Below are 23,789 nucleotides of genomic sequence, written 5' to 3'. Positions count from 1 at the left end.
TGATCGCAACTAGCTATCAATGGCTAGAAAACAGACTGAAGTTAAGATGCAATCTCTGGGTCTCACAGAGAGGCATAAACAAGAGTTAATCAGATCAATCAAGGGGCTAGATCATCCGATCAAGGTATTTTCAAGGGCATTTGAAAGACTCCATGCTTTCTTGATTTTACGGTATGAAAATTCAACAAATCAATGAATGAGAGGGTTGTTTTGCTAAGGTCACGTCCTGCGAATTGTGTCATCAATTAAGAGCCTGCGGCCGTCTTAGGTAGAATGTATGGAACTCCATGAAACAGAAGCCTAACAAGGGAGAAGTTAATACTGTCTGAAGGTCAGATTGAGACGTCCTGGACGGAGATTAGTTTCATCAAGTAAGAGCTTCGGCGCCGTTTCATGTAGAATTTCTGCAACTCCATGATATATAAGCCTTGATTTGCCACCAAATATTAAAACATCACCTGATTCAAGTATAACCTTCTTTGCATTGCCTACTTTTTTATCTCCATACAGAAATAGCGCTGAGTCGCCCAAGGAGAATGAAACTACAGGTAATCCTTTACTAATGCTCTTTTCGCTCTCATCTTTATCCTGTATGGGAAGTGAATATATTTATAAAAGGAAAGTTCATGTTTGAAGCTGTATGAAAGTCAATTGCCACCTATGTAAGACAATTTTTGGATCCTAGACACATCTATGGAAGGAGAAATTTCAAAGTTTAAGCAGATATAATAAGAAATTACATTTTGATTACTTCAATAAAAAAAAATAGTGGTACTGGGCTATGCATATACATAACAGTTTAAAATTCTATCAGAAAAAGATAATAAAACTGACAAAAGAACTAGTAAAATGAAGATCGCAGAGACTAGAACTCAGAACTTGTGTGTAGCCAACCAATCATTATAAAGTGAATATGGACATCCATTTATGTGGATCAATACATTGGATTTGTTGGATTAAATTGTGATAATTTTCTGTGTTATCATGCACATGGCATATATAACTACAAATGATAGTAACAACATAATATTGGGAGGGAATTAGTCTCCATTTCTCACGCAGAGTAACATCTAGGATGAGATCCTGGCTTTAGTTGGATATTTTTGTCATGAGTAACTAGGATGAGAATCTGAGACCCATGTAGGAATTGGTCGCTTAGGCCTTTGAAAAGGTTTCAAATTGGGTTTTATAAGGACGTTGGTTCCCGCAAAAGTGTAAGTACTTCACGGAACTCTATGGAAGTCCATGAAAATCTTGTAAAAATTATGGAAGTATATGAAAATCCATGGAAAAGAAGAAAATTTAAAATGAAACCTTGGAAAATGATAGAATAAGCACAAATATACACCTAACTGCTTTGATAGCGTTTTATTTTGCTTTTGCGGTGGTTATAGTGGTTAAGGGTTTTTATTCGCTATAGTGTGATCATAAACCCAAAGGTTTTTCATCTACTCATTGTCCACGGCCACTGATGTGTAGTCTTCTCTTTGTGGGAACTGCCTAGTTTCTACAAATCTGTCATCCTTTCCCAGATCCAGTCCTAGGAATTTGTGTTTGGGAGGATAACTTATTACTTCCAAATCGATCATCATCAATTGGCGGCCAACGGATTTTCTAACTTGGCTAAGACGGATCTTGTAATTTTTTCATCGTCCAAATCCCTTCCAGTTGCCATCTCCTCAGAAAAACAGTTTTCTTTGGGAGGAAGCTCGCAAGCCAGATTGTTTGTTTTGATGCTCACAAAGAACAGGTTCCTTCTTCATACAACTCTTGAGATTAAAAAACCTTCAAGGACCACATCAGGTACGCCTGCCAGCTATCGACCTTTTTTAAACTTTGCATTGTTAAATGACTGCTCGTATGAAAGGTCTCATGTTGTTCATATTAAAAACCACATCAAGAAGAATCTAAACTTGCAGGAGGATTTTTTGATAATTATGCTAGATCAGCAACACCAATTACAGTGTTTTGTTAGTGAGAATGATTTCATGACTGTGGATCTGCTTCCAAGCTATTGTTTCCACTGTTAGAAAATTGGCCACGATACTAAAGATTGAGAAGTCTGCAAAAGAAGAGATCCGATTCTAGATAAAGCTCCTAAGCCTCAACATTAGGGACTGAGATGGGTATGAGTGAATCTGAGAATTATACTTCTAAAGTGCAACCCAATAGAGCATCAGAATATAGAATTATAGATAAGTTTGTGTTGAAAGAACTTTCAGATCAAGGGGCATGGATAAAAATCTGGATGTTCCTCAAGCCACCAATGAAAAGAAACTGAACCTGTATCGGAGGCCCCATAAGTTTATAATGACACAACTCATAATATGGTTGATGGTTTGCACTGTCTAGAAATCTCACAGAGGTAATGTTAATGAGAGAATTTTGGATGATGTGATTCCGGTTAATGATGATATCAAAGGAAATGATGGGATGCTGCTATGACTAAAACTGACTCCTAGCGTCTCTACGTTTCTAATGACTGTTATTCCGGAAATGGACAAATAGTGCCTTATGTCAGATGTTCTGGGTGCAAATCATGGAGCCCTTTCTGAGCCGCGTACCACTACAGTTTGGTTGGTTCCTAGAAGAGCCTGGTCTGGTGGAAATTTAGCCAGGAAAATGACCAATACGACTGATAAGGGTCTTTTAGCCATGTTTTTAGACTCAAATCTCTCCATCACATTCATGAGAGGAATTCTCTATGGGGCAGATTCATGACATCTAAATATGCTAAGAACCAACATAAAAATTACTCAAATGTGAGAAGCTATAGTTCAAAAGGCTGGAAAGATATCATTCAAAAAAAAAGCTGGAAAGATACCATAAAGGTTAGAGACAGAGGACTAAAAAATAGCGGATGGCTTATTGGTAAAGGAAATATTTCTTTCTGGTATGATAAATGGTATGGCAGGAGACCCTTAATTGAGGAGGCAACAGATACTCATAATATTGATAAAGACCTTAAACTCAATGAAATACTAAATGAATATGGACATTGGAATTGGGATAAAATATATGACTGTTTGAGTCAAAGCTAAAAAGATGATCTTAGTAACTAGAAACTCCAAATAAGTGATAATGAGGATAACCTCATCTGGTGCCCTAAAAGTGATGGGAGGTTCTCAATTAAATCAGCTTGGAATTTATTGAGGACCAACCATCAAACGCATAGCTGGACTAAGAATATATGGAATAACATTCCGATTAAGATTGGTGTGTTTATATGGAAACTCCCTAATAAAGCCGTGCCTGTTGATGATCATCAGGGAAAAAAGTGTTCAGGTCGCTTCCAAATGTAACTGTTGTGAGAAAGGAAATTATGAAAATCTTAAACACCTTTCTATAGAAAGTGACTTGGCTAGTGATCTCTGGAATTTCTTTTTTAACATTTTTAACATCAAATTGATCCCCATCCAATCTATTAAAAATAGAATTCAATCATTGTATGAAAATTGCTCCATTCATCATAATATGGGAAATCTGGCTTGAAAGATGTAAAAGAAGGATAGAAAACCAAATAACCCAAATCAGTCATATAGAAAAGAAAATCATAATGTGGCTAAAAGAACTAAGTGGTAATGCTAAAACTAAATCCCATTGCAATTTTATGGAAAGATTAGCTTTGGAGCAAATCAACATTAAAATTAAGGACCCCATCCGAGGAAAACCTTCTTTAGTTTACTACTACTTTACTGAAGTAAGGCCGACTGACAACATCCTGAAGCTGAACGTCGATGGTGCAGCTAGAGATGATCCTGGTATAGCTGGTGCTATGTCACAAATATCTCTGATATTTTTCAAAATATCGCGTTTTTATCACGACATTTTGATATAAAGGCAAAATCCCAAACTAATCCTGAGATTTAAAAATATAGTGATATTTTCATTATTATCGTAAGATATCCCGATAATATCGTGATATTGATATTTTTACGGTATTTTGATTTTATATTTTTTTCTTAAATTTAATATTTCTATATATTTTTTTAAATTAATTTTATTTTTACGGTTTTTTCCTGATATAAACCCGAAAAAATTAAAAAAAAAATTTAATATATCCCGAGATTTTCCCTTCCCGAGAAATTCCCAAGAACGACATTTGTGACAGCTGGTGGAGGTGTAATCAGAGATAATGTGTGCTTTCTCTCATTTTTATGATGAGAATACTAATATGTTAGCTGAAGGCAGAGCTATGAGAGATGGTCTATACACTATAGCACAATCACTGGTTTAAAAGAATATGGATTGAATCCGACAGTCTAGTCCTTGTGAATATCATTAAAGGCAGAGACAAATATCCATGGGTCATTCATTATATTTTAAAAGAAATATGGAAAATATTATCCTCTATGGAATTTGCCGTCGCTCACATTTGCAGGGAAGATAACCTAGTTGCAGACAGCTTTGCAAATTACGCTTGTGATACTAGCATTAATTCAGTCTTTGGAATGGGGCCAGCCTCCCCAAGGATTCTAGAGGACCTGCTAGATGACACCAATTGTGTATTCCTTATATTCGTAATAAATAATGTTTTTTTTTATATTTATGGGTAGATGGGTTATATTATTATACTTTGATTGTAATGGGATGGGTTAGAGGCAAGGTTCTATGTCCTCCTCTTGTAACTTTTTCCCCTATTAATAAAATTTGAGGTGCCGCCCCGGGTTCTTAGATAAATTCCGGGTTAAAAAAGTGACTAATAAGTGTCTCGATTTACTTAGTCGAAACATTAAAGGGATCTAATAAAGCTCTTGAGGAGAACACATAGACGTTATTATCTGATCGAGAGCTACTGAACTCCGTCACGTCTTAGCTGCATAGCATGGACAAAGGAGGCCATCCCAAGAAGTCTAAGCAAAGGAGAAATAACAATTAAAGGGGTTAGAGCCCGTCAAAAAATTAAAGGGATCTAATAAAGGTCTTGATGAGAACACTAGATTGCTATTATTATCTGATCAGAGCTGCTGAACTCTGTCATGTCTTAGCTGCATAGCATTGAAAAAGGGAGTTCATCCCAAGAAGAAATCGGTATCAAGTTGCTTGATGGCGTATTATGGTGGGCATCAAGACTCGTTTTAGGGCCCCGGCCTATATCGGTGTCTCTTACTAGGTGCGAGGTACCCCGCATTATCCCTGAATTCCGGAAAATTTGGATTCGGGATGAGACCAGAGAAAACCAAAAGCGGAAGAGGGGCCAAATGCAAATTCTATCATGGAAGGGTTAAGGAAAGGAGAAATAACAATTAAAGGAGGTAGAGCCCGTTCCAGAAAAACATTAGGTAAATTTGTCTTTATGACTAAGGGATTGGAATGCTAGGAAGATAAGGAATAAAGCCAAATCCAGGAGGCTCAAGAATCTAGTTAAGATTATTCTAATTCTTTTGTTGCTATTATGGAACAGATGATATTTGAGTTTGATGCCCAGAGCATTGGTAATCTCATTTTTACAGATTATTAATCTGGATACCAACTCCAAGATTTGGTTTCTCTGGGATGACCCACAGATTCACCTTCTTCCAAACATAAGGGGCAATGGTCAACAAGCCACATACCACGATTCCAAAGGAAGTTGATCATTTGAATCCGATCGCGACATACCGCCCGACCGAAGATACAAACTCTAGGAGGGCAAGGAATTTTCCATACCTTGGCCGAAATAGGGGATACACCACATGGCACCAAGAGAGAGCAGAATGATTTAACAAAGAAGAAACCTGAGGATTCAGGAGTCCATACCCTCTTATCCAACCCAATCCTCTTAATGTAGCAACCATCTAAAATACTAAGAAATTGAGATACCGAGACCAACTCTCTCTCAAAAAAAAGATTCCTAAATTCCTCCTAAAGCCCAGAGTCCAATCTAAGCCACCCTCGTTACGAACAAAACATTCACAGACAAGGGCCTCTTTCTTAGCAGCCACAACAAGTAGATTCGGGAAAAGATTCATAAGAGGCTCTGAAGCACACCAAACATCCTTCAAAAATTTAATTCGATCCCCAGAATAAACCTTACACCCTTGTTAAAAGCATTGTTCATTTTCATAATATCGCGCCACACGGTCAAGCCTTGTTTATTGAAAAGGTTATCCGATTCCCACTTCCCAGATTTGCATCCATACTTACCCCCGATCACCCTAACCCAAAGCTGTGACTGCTCTTCCCCAAACCTACATAACCACTTTCCCAGAAGGACATGATAATTACCACACCTACATACAACATCTATCATCAATGTATACAAGTAATGTATACTTCCCACCAAACTATCGGTTTCTAAAATATTTGGTTTTTTAATGGCAATTTGTAAGATATTTGTTAACATATTACTGGATCTATTCATGATGAAAAATCCGTGTGCAACATGTATAGTGCAGTTTTTTAGTAGACTCTTTATAATGCATTTTTTTATCTTTATAATGTTTTTTTTAATGGTATGTATAATGCATTATGTCTGTTTTCATTAATGAAGACTATGTTGTCCAACTAGGCGGGTAAATATGTGCACGAGAATTGAAATAGTGCTAACTATGGGTACCTTATGAGGTACACATTGCCTGAGAATTCTATTCAGACACTGAAATTTCAGCATTCTTAACATTTTATATAACTCCCTCAATTTTCAGGGTTGTTTCTTCATAAGGCTTGGTCCACAATCTGACAAGCTGGAAATTCTGAGATTCTCAAAAGTCTGAGATTTCTTACATTTCTTAATAATTTGACAAAAACATAAAAAAGGAGTTATGCTGAGATGTGGTAACTGCATATGGCCTTTTGTAGTTTTAAAAAATTGCACTTTCATATAATTTTAAATACAAACACAGCCTTAAAAAGCTATTTGAATTCAAATATAGATGAGTTCAGCAGACTTTGATTAGAAGGTTTAAGTAAAAAAAGTTCTCATCGTTGATAGAGAAGGTGAAATTAGAAGTACACAAAGTAGAATATGATCAAGTAAAATTTAATCTAATGGCCTCATACTCTTGCACAATGTTTGTATTGAGGCAAACATTTACAGGATAAGCAAAATATGCAAAACCTAAACCCTATCATTTATGGGAGTTAAAGGTGAATTTATTTACATTTATTGGAGTTTGAGGGCCACTATACTAAAGGGAAACTTTTCCCTTCAAATGGAAAGCATTAAAAGTAAAAAGTGAATAACATACTTAAAACGACATATTATGAATAACATATTCAAAACGATCATCATAAAATCAACAAAATTCCATTGATATTAATTAAGAAATACGATTCATTCACGCACCTGATGGAGACCAAGTTTCCCACTAGTCGTATAGAAGTTGACAATGCAGATATCAGGTGACATTTTAGGAATCATATCTTTCATGGAGTTGGAGGTTTCCTGTAGTGCCATCTTTGAAAGCATATCTTCTATGGAGTTGGAGGTTTTCTTTAAAAAGGCACGAGAAGTTTTAATTGCTTTCTGAACTAAATGCTTAAATTCAACTGGGATACTAGGAGGTTCAGCATCATCAATCGGTCGTCTATGTCCATATAACTTTGTTTCTGGATCCCAATTTTTTCCTAGACACATCATCTGTAGATTCAGTTTTGCACCATTCTTAAAACCCGGTTGATAGAAACCCCCGGAACCAAGACCAAGTTCTCGACATTTTTTTATAATTTTAACCTGCAATCAATATATAGATGAAAATGTTCAACAGAATCCAATATTTAAAAATATAAAAAAATACAAACATAGAAACTGGTAGCCCATGAAGCCATTGATTACTAATTACTAGAGCTTAAGTAGTGAGAAAATTCTAATTATAGTAGTTCGTGTAAGAAAATGGGCCCACCCAGAGGGTTTGCTCTCAAAGATAGAGGAGCAAAGAGAGAGTACTAACAAGTGGGGCTAGGCCCCACCAAAAGTTCACGTTGAGAGAGAGAGCATGTGTGAGTGCACACGCACACAGAGGAGTACCGGTTGTGAACCCACAACTGGGGTGAGTTTATCATTGCTCTACAAAATACTTGTAGTTCTTATAAGAGAGTTGTGGGCCATCATTGAAAACTATAAAAATTTGAAAGTTTGAATATTTGAATGTTTAAATTTAAAATTGGTAACGGGAGGTGAGTTTAAAATTTGAATTTGAATCTAGTTGAATAAAGGATTTTAAGGCTTGAATTGGAGTCTGATGGTTGAGTTTGGATTAAGATTTAATTAATCTTACTTTAGGTGTTGGGTATTATCAAACTTTAGTATTTAGATTGGGTGATGTTACGTGCTTGAATATGGATCCACATATATGGCAACATCATCACTAATAATTAGGAAAGGTTGGGTGTGCGTGGATTGCCTTGTGTTTATCTTTCTTATTATGCTAGGATATTTTTTAGAAGTTAATATATTCTCATTTTACCGTCTCAAAAAAAAGGATATTATTTAGAAGTTAAGATAGTTGATAGGAGTAATTGTTATTTAATAGGGATTTGATAAGGGAGTTACCTATTTAATAGTTGAATTGCTTATTTTGGGGGGATTGTGCCTATTTTCATGGGAGTATCACGATTGTAAACAGTGTTATTTAAATCTTGTAGAAAGTATTGAAAGGGGAGGAATGAAGAAAATTGTTTCTAAATATGTCCTGTGCACAAAGGAGGATTGATCCTTCCCTCGAAGTGGATCAAGAGGCCGATCTTCCCTCTAAGAAGATCAATCACGTTACAATCCGGATCGGGTCCGTAACAGGTGACTTATGAACAGGTTTCGGGCACTAATGTGGCAAGTTCGAAGGTTAAAGGTACCAACCTGTTATGGTTTGATCGATGAGTTACAGCAGTGAAGGGATTCTTTTGCTGTCCTAGCAGGCGCAAGATTTAGTTGTGTTTTGTTTAATGCGAGAGCTCCAAGGTGCTAGTTACACTGAGTTTTGCCCACGTGGCAGCCAAGGGTCACCGGCTATTGTGTTAAACTTTTGTGACAATTCTTCAATGTAATAATCAGATTAAATAAGAAAGACTAACTTTATGGTGCATGATAAAATCCGATCGAAAAGGTTAAACCAGTAAACCGAGTTCAGTCGGGTAAAACAAGCTAAATCTTTATAATAAACTGATGCTCAAATCTCAAGTTTGAACTGTACAAACAAACTGATTTCCACGGTATAAAAGATGAAGGGCGTTGATAAAATCAACCATTAATAAGAAATCTAAGGGACGAAGTCACGAAACTATCATTTCCATACTCATTACGCATCGTATCTATCAGGATTTGTACCCAAGGCCTGTAAACGTATCCAGTAACATACATGGGATGACCTATTTTGCTATATTCCATTTGATCTGCTGGGTGGGCTGCGAGGTGAGTGAAAAACTGACAACCACGACTTGTTTAAGGGATGAATCTATTTTGGACTTGTGACCGTATGGGCATGGAGGCTTTGAGAGGCACCCCATGTTGGAGTTGAAGAGATGAAATTGAATCGCTTTAGTGAAAGCAAATGCTAAAACAAGACTTTACACAGTTTTATGCTAAAAGCTAAAACAAGTTTTGAGAGGCACCCCAAGGGCCTGAGATGCACTCATGATCAGGAACAGGGGTCAAATGGGAAGATTATCTAGAGATTATACCGGACTGAATCAAAATCATATTTGGTGCAAGATTGTTGAATTGTTTGCTAAAACACGACTTTACACAGTTTTATGAAAAAAAAAGACCTAAGAATACGTGGTGATTAGTCTTTATGACCCATTTTTGTTGAAAACAAATTCCCAATTACAAAAACTACAGGAATATTGAAATGTTTTTAACATACAAAGGGATATTTTTTCTATAGAGATCTTGAGCGCTATATGAGCTTAGTTTGGCTCCTTTATATAAATACAAAGGAACTGCGAGTATAGAATAGTACTTAACTGATGTGGGAAAGGAATATTGCACTATTTTAACAGTAAGGGTTTGTTTCTATAGAGACCTCATGTGCTTTAGGAGCTTAGCTTACTAGTAAGAATTAGAATGAAAAAAACCAAAGCCTGGGTTGGCTCCTTTAAATATAGAGAAACTGCAAGTACAAAATAGTAGCTAACATATGTGGAACTTAAAACACTGAGGGCTAGTCTAGTTGGGCGAACTAATTGGACTGTGGCGCAATTTGTGTTTAAACTTGCAATCTAGCGCAATCAATTATGATAAATGGGCCTGCTACATTAGTAAACAGTTGTATTTTTATTTTTATTTTTTGAATGGTAAGTAAACAGTTGTATTATACATGCATCAGTATATAAAATAACTAGAATATGGACTTCTATAGCCAATCATAAATATGGTTAGCATTTACGAGGTCCTCGTGTTGAGATAGTAAATGAGCAAACATATTATCGCCTAGTACAAGTAAAAATTTCACATGCAATTTGCATCTAATTCCAGCTAACCAAAAACAAGAAAATGCATAACAATGATGTAAATGCCCACTAACAGTTTTTTTAATTTCTGAATTTTTTATTAAATCTAAAATATTCCTTTGTGGTAGTTCATTAATTGTTCTTAAGTGGAAAGAGTTAATGTCTGTATTTGAAAGTTTTTTTCCCTTTTTTATTCCATTTTTCCGTCTTTTATTTATGAGATTTTGATAAACTATTCTTTTGTTGAAGTTTAGGGGCAGACCGAAAACAACTTGGGTAGAAACAATAAGGAAAAACTTGATGGCCAGGAACGTAACAGAGAACATGACCTTGGATAGGAGAGAATGGAAGAAAATGATCCGTGTAGACGAACCCAACTAGTGTAAGGATTAGACTTAGTCAATTTGAGCCATGTAGATTCTTTCACCTTTTTCATGAAAATTTTCTAAAGGATTCATTAGCCGACCCCAACTAGTTTGGGACAAAGGCTTAGTTGAGTTGAGTTGAGTAGATTCTTTTGTTGAAGTTGTTGATTTATTCTTAATAGATCAATTAAAAGAAGAGGTGTGTATTTTAAGTTTTTCTTCCTTTTTCCCCATTTTTCTGTTTTTATTTAACTTCTGTGATTTCGATAGGTTAATTGCTCGTTTGTTGCAATTTTTCTTGATTGATTAATTACAAGAGGAGGAATATAAAGAAGGTGGTTTGATACTTTGACAAAATAAGAATACTAGCTTAATTGTTCAGTGTTTTTTTTAGTTTATGTGTGTATGATCCAGGATGTTAGTTACTAATCATAATTCATGGAGTTTTTTTCATAAATCATAATTGTAGGATGTAGATACTACATACTACCTTACTACTAACTGTTAATGAGTTTTTTCACAAATCTTAATTGTATATGTAGCTACTAAATACTATCTTACTATTGATTGTTCACAACTTCATATAGATCACGGTTGTGCAGTAAGTAATTAGAGTAGAATCATTAGAGTAACTGTTTATTACTTCATGTTAGTTTGTATGTAATGTTAATGTGTGTATGTGCAGTTATGTGCTTATATAGTTACGAGTTATTAGAACTTTTTTTTTTTTTTTTTTTTTTGAATGATTTATTAGAACTTATTTGTAATTGTCATTTTTTTCACAATTATTTCATTGTCTTGAATTTTTCACTTCCCAAGCTTCCTGTTTGCTTCCCTTGATGCTTCCCAACATCTTCCTGCTTCTTCCCTTCCCAAGAGCTATCACTCTCCAAATTCGCTACCCGCACTGTCAACTATGCCTAAAACATAACTTCTAATTCTAGCTGCTGAGATGTCATAATCTTGGCCCTTAAAATAGAATCATGAAGGTATAATAAAAATAACTTAAAGCGCCCAATGCTCCCAATGCTCCAAACATCCCAGGCTATTGATGAGCAGGTTTTGAACAGCTAGGATGTGCCCAATGCTCCATAAACTGATAGGATATCTCTGCCTCGAGATCACCTCAGTCATGAGTTCGTCATAGCCTTTCTTTCTCTAACAAATCCTCTACCATTCGGGGAAAAGACTAAAAATGAAAAGAAACCAGAAGCAACACAACACTAAATGACATAAGGAGCAGTTGGTAGCACATAGTGGAAGAAAAAGGAATACCTAATTCTAGATGAACATTATTCAAAATTAACAGAATGGACTCATCCTACACAATTATTTTCCTACATGAAAAATTTTAATCCAAACAAAATTGTGTTCGAAAGGAGGAAACACACCTGATCCCTAAGGTTGATAAAATTCTTAAGAAGAACCACTCCAGACGCCAGCTCTTGGGCCCGGGGACCATTCTTAAAACATTCAAGTTGCCCTGTGTTCTCTGATAGTAGAGAAGCATTTAGTTTCACATTAGGAATCTGGCATATATCAAAGCAAAATTGAGATGAGGAAGGCTCATCCTTTTTCAACATTGAATTCTTGTTTGATTTCTGGTGAAAGGAAACATATAAGTCAATACAAGATCACAGTTAGAGCTTCATAAACACCATTAAAGGAAACACAATCTGTTAAGAAATTTTGAACACTATCGAATGAAGGCAACATGCAGAGAATGTCCAGTTAATGACATTTATCAGGTAATTGCAAGTACACACAAATATATGTTATTTTGGTTTAACAAAATCAAATAAATGTGTGACGAATTCAGATACTGCACACGGGGGCACAATAATAATAGAAACCATTTTCGCTAATTAGTCAGGACTCAGGATAAAGTAAATCCCCTGCAAAACTAAATTTTCATATATCTCAACAACCCAGAAAAGGTAACACAGTCATCACCATATACAGGTCAGTAACAAATTTTGCATTCTGAAGGCAATATCTAGAAGAATGTAAGGCATGATATTTTATTTTTTTATTTTATTTTTTTGAAAAAAGGCAATGTAAGACATGACATTACTTTATAAGCTATTAAATCGCAGGCGAAAAAATCGATTTCACCTGAAACAGAATATAGTTAAAAAAATATTTAGAGTTAAATAGGTTTACAATGTCTGGGTGGCATCCTTCATTTCCACAAAAATATAATTAGCTAATTACACTGTTTGGGGGACATTCTTTTACTTTTTCTGAAAATTGAATATGATTTGTTTGGAAAATAATTTCTTGAACAGTATCTGTCATCAAAATGCTTCAGAATATTAAATTTAACTTTTTAAAAATTATGTGCAAGATCTGATTATGAGTTATTAAATAGTAAAGTGAATAAAATTCGCAATTTTAGGTACAGTCCCTAAGGGACCCAACGGCATTTTCCCCCCTCAACCCGCTTCCCCCATATGGAGCCACTTTCGCCTCAGTATGGCATAGTGAATACAACTTCTAGTCATCCAAATGGGCTGCCCCTGATAGGTATAGGATGCCGGCCCCCTTCCCCACCGTTTCCGCAGAGGTTGGGTGCGTTGTGCTCTTCGACACTGAGCACTGGGACCCAATCGCAGCTTTCATTGAAAAGATCGCCAATAAAATGCCTCTTAACATGGATGCGGTCAAGTAGATTCAAAGTACATGTCAGGAACGGCAGCTCGACAGGAAGCGAACGAATGTTATCAGTTCTCGAAATCTTTCTCCAACAAACAATAACCAAACTAAGAAAGACAAATAATCAAAGGTAGGAGACACGTCTCAGGAAATGCATTCAGTTGTAACCGTGAATGGATCCATTAAATTAGCTACCATGCAACTCCCGACAACAAAACATGTTTTACGTAATTGTGCTCACGTGGAGTTAATATCCAATGACATTTGAACGATGTTCCAGGCATGGTTTCAAATTTCGGTTTCGGAATGTGTTTTGGTCCTCACCGAAACAGAAATTTCGGCCAAAATCCGGCGAAACCATTAAAATTAATATTTCATTTCATAACAAAGTTTGGCCTGAAATTTTGGGAAAATATTAAATAATTAAAAATTTGAGATTTTTTGTTGAATTTCCTTAAATTTTGGACGAAATTTCGCTCCAAATGATGTAACGTTTCAGGTTTTAGTGATTTTGGTTTTGGTTTCGGGGTTAACCGAAATCCGAAATTTTGGATTTCAGTCACAATTTAAAACCATGCTTCCAAGAATTCCATAGCCAATTTTCAAGATACAGAACATGCCATAGACCACCTTTTAGATTTTCAAAAAAACATGCCAATTTTCAAAATTAACGCTCTGGTGCCAACAACAACAAAAAAAAACAAATGAAAAGCAAAAAAAAATTAGATCTTCTTAAAACCCAACGATCAGCTTTCAGAAAACAACAAACATTATCAACAAAGATAAAAGAAAAATGACTTAATCTCAGCAACCAGAAAACCCTAAAAAACTTCCAAACAAACATGAGAATTAATGGAAAAGAACACCAAAAAACACATCACATACTAGATCAACAGACAAACCCTAGTTTATTCGTTAACATCAAAACAATAAACATTATAAAATACTGAGTCAAAGATTAGGAAATATGCCTTAATCTAAGTAACCAGAAAACCCTAAAATATTCCAAATAAACATGAGAAATAATGGAAAAGATCACCAACGAACAAACCCTTGTTCATTGAATAATCCAACGAACACTTAGAGCATACATACATGGCAGAAAGAACACCTCAAATCACAGATCCAGAGACAAAAAAAATAAAACAGATTAAATACCGTAGCCCTAGAACGCCTTGAATCCTTAAAAAAAAAAAAACCGAGAAACTAAAAATAATAATCAAAGAGTAAATAGATACATACCTTGAAGGATCGGAAGAGAAAAAAGTGGAATCCAAAGAAGAGAGCCTAGAAAACAGTGGAATCCGAAGAAGAGAGCGTGAAGAGGTCTATTAGTTACTATTTAATATTAGAGGATCTAATATTTAGTTATTTAGTAAGAATCTTTATACTTATTGGTTATTTCTTTATTTAGATTTGTTAGGAAAGTAAAGTGGGAGAAAATACACTTAGACCCCTGTGGTTTCTGACACATTCAACTTAACCCCTAATGTTTGGGGCTGTCAATGGATCCAGACGGTCCGATGGATCGTCCGAATCCGAACGGTAATGAACGGGATCTAAACATATGAATACGATCCATGGGCATATTTCAGATTATCAAATCTGAGATCCGAAAAATTTTGGATTGTGTATGGGCACGCCACAGATGCCTATTGGATAGTTATGATCCGAAATGTTTTGCAAAAATACCCTTCAAATTTTGTTAATGCTAACCGTTCTATGAAGGGCATTTTGGTGTAAACCTCTCTTATCACTTAATGAATCAGATGGGAATGCGATTTCACTCATTTCATTTCATACTTTCACGAAGGAGAAGAGAGAGGGGTTTTAAGGTAATTTATTAGTTGATAGTAGTTATACATTATATTTGTGTATGTAATTTTGAGTAGTTTTATTGTTTACAAGCATTATTTTACACATAGATTAAACATAGACAAATTTTTAATTTAGTTGAAGAAAATGCATAGAGACACACTAATGGTGGTCTACCATTATAACTCTTTTTTTTTTAATAATTCTTTATTTAGTTTAGTGGGACATAGTAGGACACTCCGATGGACGGTCCGAATTAAAATGGATCGTGATCACAACATGGAAAGTATGATTCGAAGTACAATCCGACTCCGACCTGACCGATAAGGAATTTAAATGGATCGTGACTGTGACATAGGTGGATCCGTTGATACCCCTACTAATGTTTAAAAAGTTACAAACAGACGCCCGTTGTTTCAATTTGTGTAAGGTAGACCCCCTAAGTTGACGGTTCGTCACACTACCAAAAACACAATGGGCCCACATTGTTTGGATGATCCAAAGTGTTCATTCGATGGGCCCTGACATAGATAGGGTGTGCCCAAAAAATCAGCTCCATAGGATCATCCTAACCCTTCAATCTATGGACGAACCGTCAAGTGAGAGGGTCTACCTTATACAAATTGAAACCACATGGGGTCTACTTGTTACTTTTTAAACATTAGGGGTTAAGTTGAATGTGTCAGAAACCACCGGGAGGGGGGGGGGGAGGGTCTACGTGTATTTTTCCCTTTAATAATTATTCTTAGTATTCTATTTCTCTCTTTCTTGTACTCTTTATAGTCCCGTATTTTTCAAAAAGTACTATACGGACCACATTATAGGATGATCCCAACCATCCATGTGATAGAACACAAAGTAAATAGGTTGTTACCCAAAAATTAATTCCATAGGATGATCCTAGCCCTCTGATCTATAAAGGTTTCATAATATGCAGTTCTACTATAGATCTGAGGGCTGGGATCATCTTATAGAAATGATTTTTTGTGCACAACCTATTTACCTTGTGTCCCATCACATGGACGGTTTGGATCATCCTATAGTGTAGTCCGTATAGTACTTTTCAAAAAATACGGGACAATATGGGCTTACACCATATAAAAACTCGTACTCTTTGATAGCATGTCTTTCTGGGTGGTGGCTTTGCCTATCTTATAAAATTCCACAATTTCCGAAAAAGAAAATATTGTAGGGTTATTTGAGTATCTGGTTTACCATTATGCCCTTTTTAGATTGCAAGAGAAGCATTCCCGATGGAAAGTTTATTCTTAGGAATATATTTTCTCTCTACAATTTAGAAGGAATTGATGTGATTGTGGTGAAATTAGAGGGATATTATCATAAATTCCAGTCTTTCTGCCTCTGGCCCATCTCTTACAACTGGCCCCACAAATATTCCACGGAATATTTTTTCTTGGTGGCCGAACACGGGCTAAAAAACTGCACTTCCAGTGCATGGCGATGGCTCGTTTGTAAAGGAAGAAGATAGCCAACCTATGCCTCAACACTTTTCCAACGTAAATGACTAAAACAACCCTATTTTGGTGTAAATAATTAGACAAAGTGGTAGCATCCAAGGATTTCAATGCTATATACAGGCAACAAAATAAGGGATTTTGCTTATGTTGCACCCAAATACCAAGCAAAACCCTTTGTGCAACCAAACACACATCTAAGGAAAGGTATTTTGTTCACAAGATTGTACATGGTGTGTAGCTATTAATTCCAGTATCTAACCCAATCATTTGTTACGCTACAATGTAAATAGGCTGTGCCACGTAAATCATCTCCCTCCTAATCCTCCAATCTTTTGAGGTTCCCTCTACAGAACAACCAGTCTACTAGAACCCATTTTTTAAACATCTCCAATAGGGCCCAAAGGTCTTTCCACATGAAGAACCCGTCCAACTTTCATTAAGAGCCACAAAATGTGGTGGGATCAAGGCTGTTGATTTCATGGGCCACCACAAACACCACTTCAATGGGGCCAAAATTCAAGGATCTAACCTCAGCACCATTTCTTTTGACAAAATTGTTTGAATGCTCATCTAATTAATCACTAGCTCATCTAATTCATCACTAACTAGCTTGTCAATCATCAACTTACCCTACTTGACTCCCTTTACCCTGGTTGAGTCTTGGGCTTGAGTCCTAGTGAGTTTAACTCTCTTTTTTAAGAGTTAATTAAAATTGGACTGCATTAGTCTAGAGAGAGCAAATTTGATTGGAATATATTACTGAAAATTGACAATCATGGGATTCAAAATATGTAGCTATCTTAGCGAAAAGAAATTAAGAGCTTCACATGAAAAAAAATATACATTAGAAACACCCACTAACACAGAAATAAGTCTCTTTAACCATATCCCATCATTCAGATAATCAGAGCAAACTTCAGCCCTGAAGTACCAAAACGCTGCAATTGTATCACTACACATTGAATTCATAGCTAACTGTAGAACCTCAACAAAATGCTAATTTTTCGTACCAAGGAAAACAAGAAAATTTGGTTCTCAGTCATCAATAAGGACCAAGCAACAGTCTCCTAAGCCTGGCTGATCTCAAAATGCTCTGATGATGTTCTTGAAGATGTTCAATGTAACCAGACAAACTTCTTTCAGGTTCTTCTTGCATGTAAATCTCACAACTAGCCCTCCCAAACATTTCACGATTATGTCTAACATAATTTTTAAAGCTCCATACAAATTCATTGTCGATCGTAATTGTGCGTGAAGTACAGTATCTTCGCATGAGGTCTGGCATAGTCAAGGAAATGTAAGGTGGTGGACTTCTCCTTAGAAGTCCTGAATAACCATACTGAATTTCACGTTGCTCATGAATAACATGATTTGTTTGTGAATTTCCAACACTAAGTAAACGATCATTTCTAATGATATCTCTCTCATTTTCGCATTGGAACTCTGGTATCTTCTGGAGAGATATATCATGAATATGACCCATCGCTGCCGCAGATATCCTATCTTTATGTGTGCTTCTAATTCTAAACTTGAAAGTACTGCACTGTCCTAGATGAAATGGCTCATCACATCTTCCTCCGTCCCCTCTTTTATTGTTATAACCTGGATAGTCATTTCTTTCAAATTCCACACATTCAGTCAAAGCAAGGGAACATTTTAAAGCAAGCTCTTCAAGATTCCAATCGAGAAATGGACCGCTTGTTTTATGGTTTACATGAATTTCTCCATACGGTCGAAGCATTCTACTGGCGTTCTTAAAAAAACCCAATACTAATTTCCTGTGTAACCTAAACCACAAAAATAACAGTATAGTCGCATGAGTATGTAGAAACATTATCCTAATTGAAAAATAATTGAAGAAAGAATGCAAATCACTATGAACCATTTGTATGCATATATGTGAGCATGCATGTACATTAGTATGTACTATTTGGATAAGTATGTAACAAATGTCTCTTTGATATGCATTAACTTGAGACCTTCTGAATTTACCGCCTTCTCTTTAAATAATGTGTTCTCTAACCCACACCAATGAATTACATGTGATGTACAATTAAGTTCCACAAGATAAATCTATATCAATTCAAGTTTGGGTGCATGTATGAATTATAGATTAGCAAAAGTGAGAATATGAATATGCATGATGTAAACAGGCTTCTTTTAAACTATTTTGCCATTTTTATCCCATTTTAAAATTTTGTAAGAAAGCCCTCATTTCTTAGCCTATTCACAGTCTCTGTCATGCTCCATTTAAGTATGTAAACGGCTCCAAATATATTTAAATTTACAAAGGGCTGCCACTAAGCCCTAAAACGTGATTTTCTTCTTCCCATTTTTGTTTTTATCCAAAATTCTCCCAAAATCCCATTCTTTCTCCTAAATATCTTCCCGAAATGGCAGAATAAATTCAAATCGCAGGGCCACCACCCGAAATCTTCCGCCATTACACAAAACCCCTTCAAATTTATTTCTTGCTTGTTTTACATTCGATTTTGTTAGACCAAGGGTTCAACAGTCTGTCCTTAATCCCAATTTTGATGATCACAAACACAAATTGATCAATATATTGAAGTGCTAATGGTTTTGATCTTGTCAAGCTTGTTTAGTTAGTGAATGGCATTATAAAGGTCAAATGTACCTAGAAAGGAGACAAATGAGATTGAAGCCATTGAACAAGAGAGAGTCAAGGATGGAACCACAAGGAAGATCTCATGAGGCTAAGTCAAGGAACACTTGAAGACATCAAAATCCGAGCTTAAAGATCAACCTTGAGGACAATTCAATCAAGTGAAGTTCAAAGTCTCACATTTGCATAATGTATATGGAGATATGCTTTTTAGGATGCAATTCAAAGCACAAATCCAAATTCTTTTAAAATAACCTTAAAGGGCCTGTTTGGATGCCGAGAAGATTTTGATTTCTCACATTTGCAGCCGTTTTTGCATTGTAATTTGGATCGGATAAAATTATTGGATTTCTAATTCAGCAGCTGACAGTGAAAAAAATCAGATTTCTAGGTTTGCTGTGGAAATAACAAATTGGAAATCCACAGATGTGGCAGTTTCCTTCACCCTCTTTGCTCCTCAACCTCTCCCCTTCCCTAGGAAGTACCCCCTTCCCTCTCTCTCTCTCTCTCTCTCTCTCTCTCTCTCTCTCTCTCTCTCTCGCTCTCTCTCTCCATGAGCTGCCGGATCTGTTCATTTGCACTCAAAACTCAATTCCAAATCCAAATACAGAGTATGAGGTATCCAAACGGGCCCTAAGTTAAAAAACAAACACTGGTTCAAGCCCCCCATCCACCCACACACGGACTCAAAACTCTTCCAAACCAACTAAATTGAAAAAACATAATCCTTTTCAAAAGTCCTTAAGGGCCCGTTTGGATACCTCATACTCTGTATTTCGATTTGGAATTGAGTTTTGAATAGAAAATGAATAGATCTGCCAGCTTGAGTAAAGGGAGACAGAGAGGGAAGGGGGTACTACCTAGTGGAGGGGAGAGGTTGAGGAGCAAAGAGGGTGAAGGAAACTGCCAGATCTGTGGATTTCCAATTTCTTATTTCCACCGCTTATTTAGAAATCTGTTTTTTTTACTGTCAGCTGCTGAATTAGAAATCCAAGAACTTGATCCAATCCAAATTACAATGCAAAAAGGGCTGCAAATGTGAGAAATCCAAATCAAAATCTTCTCGGCATCCAAACGGCCCTAAATGTTTCAAACTTACTCAAATTAATGGTTTTCAACGATGAAATGAAGAACATTTCAAAAAGTTTCAAAACAAGTTAAAAATGGAGAACAGACGTCTGTTTAGACGTTTTGGTTCTGTATTGGAATATCAGTAAAGTTAACAGAGAATGGTTCTACGGCCGGACGTTTGGCTAGACCATACGTCTGCAAAAAGTCTGGATGCGATCCAGATTTGGAAATTATTTCAAACAGCTCTTTTATTTCAAAATCTTTTTGAGTCAAATCTTGCTATTCCTAACCTACAATGGTAACATATTGATTGCCACTATATATACCAATCTTTGGGGGACTGTGAACAACTTTCCTGGTCTTTGAAATACAAGCTTTCACTTGCAAATCGTTTTTCCATTGAAAATACTTCTTGTGCTTTGACTTGCTATCCTGTTGAAGATCTACCTAGGACACATTGTTGCCATTAATTGAAGAAGAAGAATATACTGAAGCGGTGTACTAGCCTTGGACAAAGGCGATTCTCATTTCTCTTGTAAAAGTGGGTGAACAACACACTGATCCAACCCGTGGACTGTAAAAGCTCTCGATTGGAGCCTGTGAGATCATTGTACGTGGGGAGTCTTCACCATTAAAGAAGACAATTAGTTGAACCGCGAGTGTTTGCTCATGAGATTGGATGTAGGCCTAGCGGTATAGGCCGAACCACTATAAAATTGGCGCAATCTCTCTTGACTTTAATAACTTCCTCTTTCTTCCTTGCATTTAATTTACTGTTTCATCTTGAATTCTATCTCATCAGCACTCCTCCACCACCCCCACCCCCCCCACACACCACACACACACACACACCCAACTCTTGGTTGCCTACTGGGGCATCAGGTTTTTTCCAAAAACACACCAAAATTCGATTTTAATAAACCCTAAACTCCAAACCCCCTTGATTGATTCTCTTGTCCTCTCACCTCCGATAAAAACCCATGTGAGGGTCATCTCTACACAACAATTCTCGCACGAGAAAATCCCGGCAACAAACTTTCTTTTCTCTTCAAGGATTCATTTTCTTCTATAGTTCTTTCTTTTCTGCATTTTTTTTTTTTTTGCCATTTTTAAGCTGGCGCCGCAGCTCCAACGCCATCTCAAAAGTCTTCAAATAGGGTCACATGACCCACCTACGCTTCATCTCCTTTCATCTTAAGAGAGCAAAACCCCTTGCCTCATCAAATCAAAAGGGAAGTCCTGAATCTCCTTTTATTTACTGTTTTTTTATTATTTGCTCATGAATAGGCTAAACACATAATCTGTTATTTGCTTGATAGAAAATCTCTGGGTAATTTACTTGTTAAGTCCAATTTAGACACTTTAGTGTTACATCTTATTCAAATTTACACATGCAAATTGCTATTTAGTATAAAAAACAGTCACTTTGTTATTACTTGATCTCGAAATTTTGAATCAATTAAAGTTTATGCTACAGGTATCAAATCACAACACTTTATAATACTTTTCATTGTCGAAGACGTTTTGTTTTACCCACTGAATTTTGGCTTTATCTTATACTCTCAATATAAATTGTTATCTTATTTCTTTGAATGCCATATTAACATAGTCATAAAATAAAATAAAATAAAATAGTTGATGAGCATCTTGAAATGCAAAACTTCATCCTCATCACTTCCGATCAAATTAGTAAAGGCCAAAACTTGGTTTATTTTAGGCTCACCCATATCCTTTATCATTGTAACTAAGTTATCTTGTCCAACCTATTTTAAACTCAAAAATTTTAAATCCTCCTTTGCCTGTTACTACATTCAAATTCAAATTTCAAAATTTTAAATTTTACTAGTTTTCAAAAGCATAAATGTTACAAAATGTATACCCATATGAGAAATTAAAATAAAAAGTAAATAAAGAAAATTAATATTTAATTCAGAGAATTAATTCCAAAGAAAATAAGACTGACCTAATTATGCCCAATTGATCTTCCTTCCATGAAAGCCTGCATGAGGGAAGTTAAAGATGATCCTATCGAATTTCCTCATGTTTAAATCTTTATGAAGTATCACCTTCGTCGCATCAATTCCATGCAAAATAGTTGCACCCAACTTCTTTAAATTTACCAAATTGGATTTTCCATTCTTATATTTCTTCATCACAACATCTGTGTGAAAAGCATATATAAAGATCAGATCTAATTATCTTGAATTCGGAACAATCATTCTAATTCAAAATTAAAAATACCCATACATGAATATTATATTTCCAACATCAACAAGATCATTTATCATTAAAATACAATGTGAAAAAGACTACACAATTAAAAGATAAATCAAGAAAATGATTTTTTTTAATGGCAAAGAAAATGCAATTTTTTCAAGTCTAAGTTTGTACCATAAACTATTAATTTTCCATCGAAATCATTTTTTTTTCTTGGAAAAATGGATTATTTCAGAATGTTACTTTTCCAAGTAAAAACTACTTGACCTAAAAACTTTCCAGCAAAATAAAATCTTAAAAGTTTTATTCTAAATAATTGTAACCTAGTTAAGAAAAGTTGGGCTATTATTTTTCTGAAAAAAAAATCAGTAAAAACAATTTTTAAGGTTTCCCCACATACAGTAATGTGAACTCAAGAACACATTCTAAAAGCCACAGACGAAGACATTGTTCTCAGTCACAGAAAAAGATTGCAACAAATACTACTTAGTGATATATAAGCCCTTTTTCTTCCCTGGGCCAGCCCTCTCTAGTGCATTTATGAATACCCTTTGACACTACAAGCGGGTGGCCCAAGCAAGAAGAAAGGGTGAATATATCATTTCCCATACTAAAAATAAACCAATAATAAAAAACAGTAGAAGGGTATGTAATCAGTGTCTACCTTTTATTGGTTTCATAGTAAAAAAATACAAGGATTGAAATGAAACAATAGAGATGATGATACCTTGTTTGTCTAGAGAAGTTGATACCATGTTAGAAGCAGAACCAAAAGATTTTGCCAATGATAGTGAAAAAGAGAAATCTCCTTCTCCTACCAATAAAATCTGATGAAATGAAGAGTAATATTTCACCCATCTTTCACCCTCCTCCTCTCCATCCCCAAATCTCATCGAATCTCTCTTTCTCTTTTTTTTCGCCATTTTGATTTTTGAGGAAGGACGTGAGAGGATCAGCATATGATTTGTGGTATTTTCGTAAATACAGGATAACGGGGTGGCTTATTTTCTAGTAATCACTTGTAATACACTAATACTAAACGACGCTAAAAGAGCGTCCTCTCACAGAGTTTGGAAAACCGAAACTCGAGAAAATCCGCTTGCTTGCGGTTTTTAGAAACACATTTAACTTTCAATTAAAAAGGGCATTTTGGGTAACCTCTAGGCCTCTAAATGAAATTCTGGAAAAATCAAA

General features: G+C 35.7%; 1 protein-coding gene and 1 long non-coding RNA gene across 2 annotated transcripts; both read right to left on the bottom strand.

The window, feature by feature from the left end:
* LOC143878218 (DNA N(6)-methyladenine demethylase ALKBH1C-like) lies at nucleotides 1-14,778 on the bottom strand. The gene is made up of 4 exons (XM_077380520.1): nucleotides 14,631-14,778; nucleotides 12,125-12,334; nucleotides 7,268-7,654; nucleotides 1-588 (listed from the first exon to the last, which is right to left on the bottom strand). Exons 2-4 carry the CDS (start codon nucleotides 12,314-12,316, stop codon nucleotides 316-318), a joined length of 852 nt encoding a protein of 283 aa, XP_077236635.1. The 5' UTR covers nucleotides 12,317-12,334; nucleotides 14,631-14,778; the 3' UTR covers nucleotides 1-315.
* A 2,781-nt stretch (nucleotides 14,779-17,559) lies between these two features.
* On the bottom strand, nucleotides 17,560-23,493 carry LOC143878217 (uncharacterized). Its single transcript, XR_013250897.1, has 3 exons — nucleotides 23,323-23,493; nucleotides 22,342-22,539; nucleotides 17,560-18,468 (listed from the first exon to the last, which is right to left on the bottom strand). It is a non-coding gene; the product is annotated as an uncharacterized LOC143878217 (long non-coding RNA).
* Nucleotides 23,494-23,789: the final 296 nt, after the last annotated feature.

This window comes from Tasmannia lanceolata, unplaced genomic scaffold (assembly GCF_043159265.1).
Source record: "Tasmannia lanceolata isolate RefF3 unplaced genomic scaffold, GAP_Taslan_0.1 ptg000006l, whole genome shotgun sequence".
Lineage (NCBI taxonomy): Eukaryota > Viridiplantae > Streptophyta > Magnoliopsida > Canellales > Winteraceae > Tasmannia > Tasmannia lanceolata.
The sequence above is the reverse complement of the archived record's forward strand: the minus strand, read 5'-3'. Positions and strand labels throughout refer to the sequence as shown.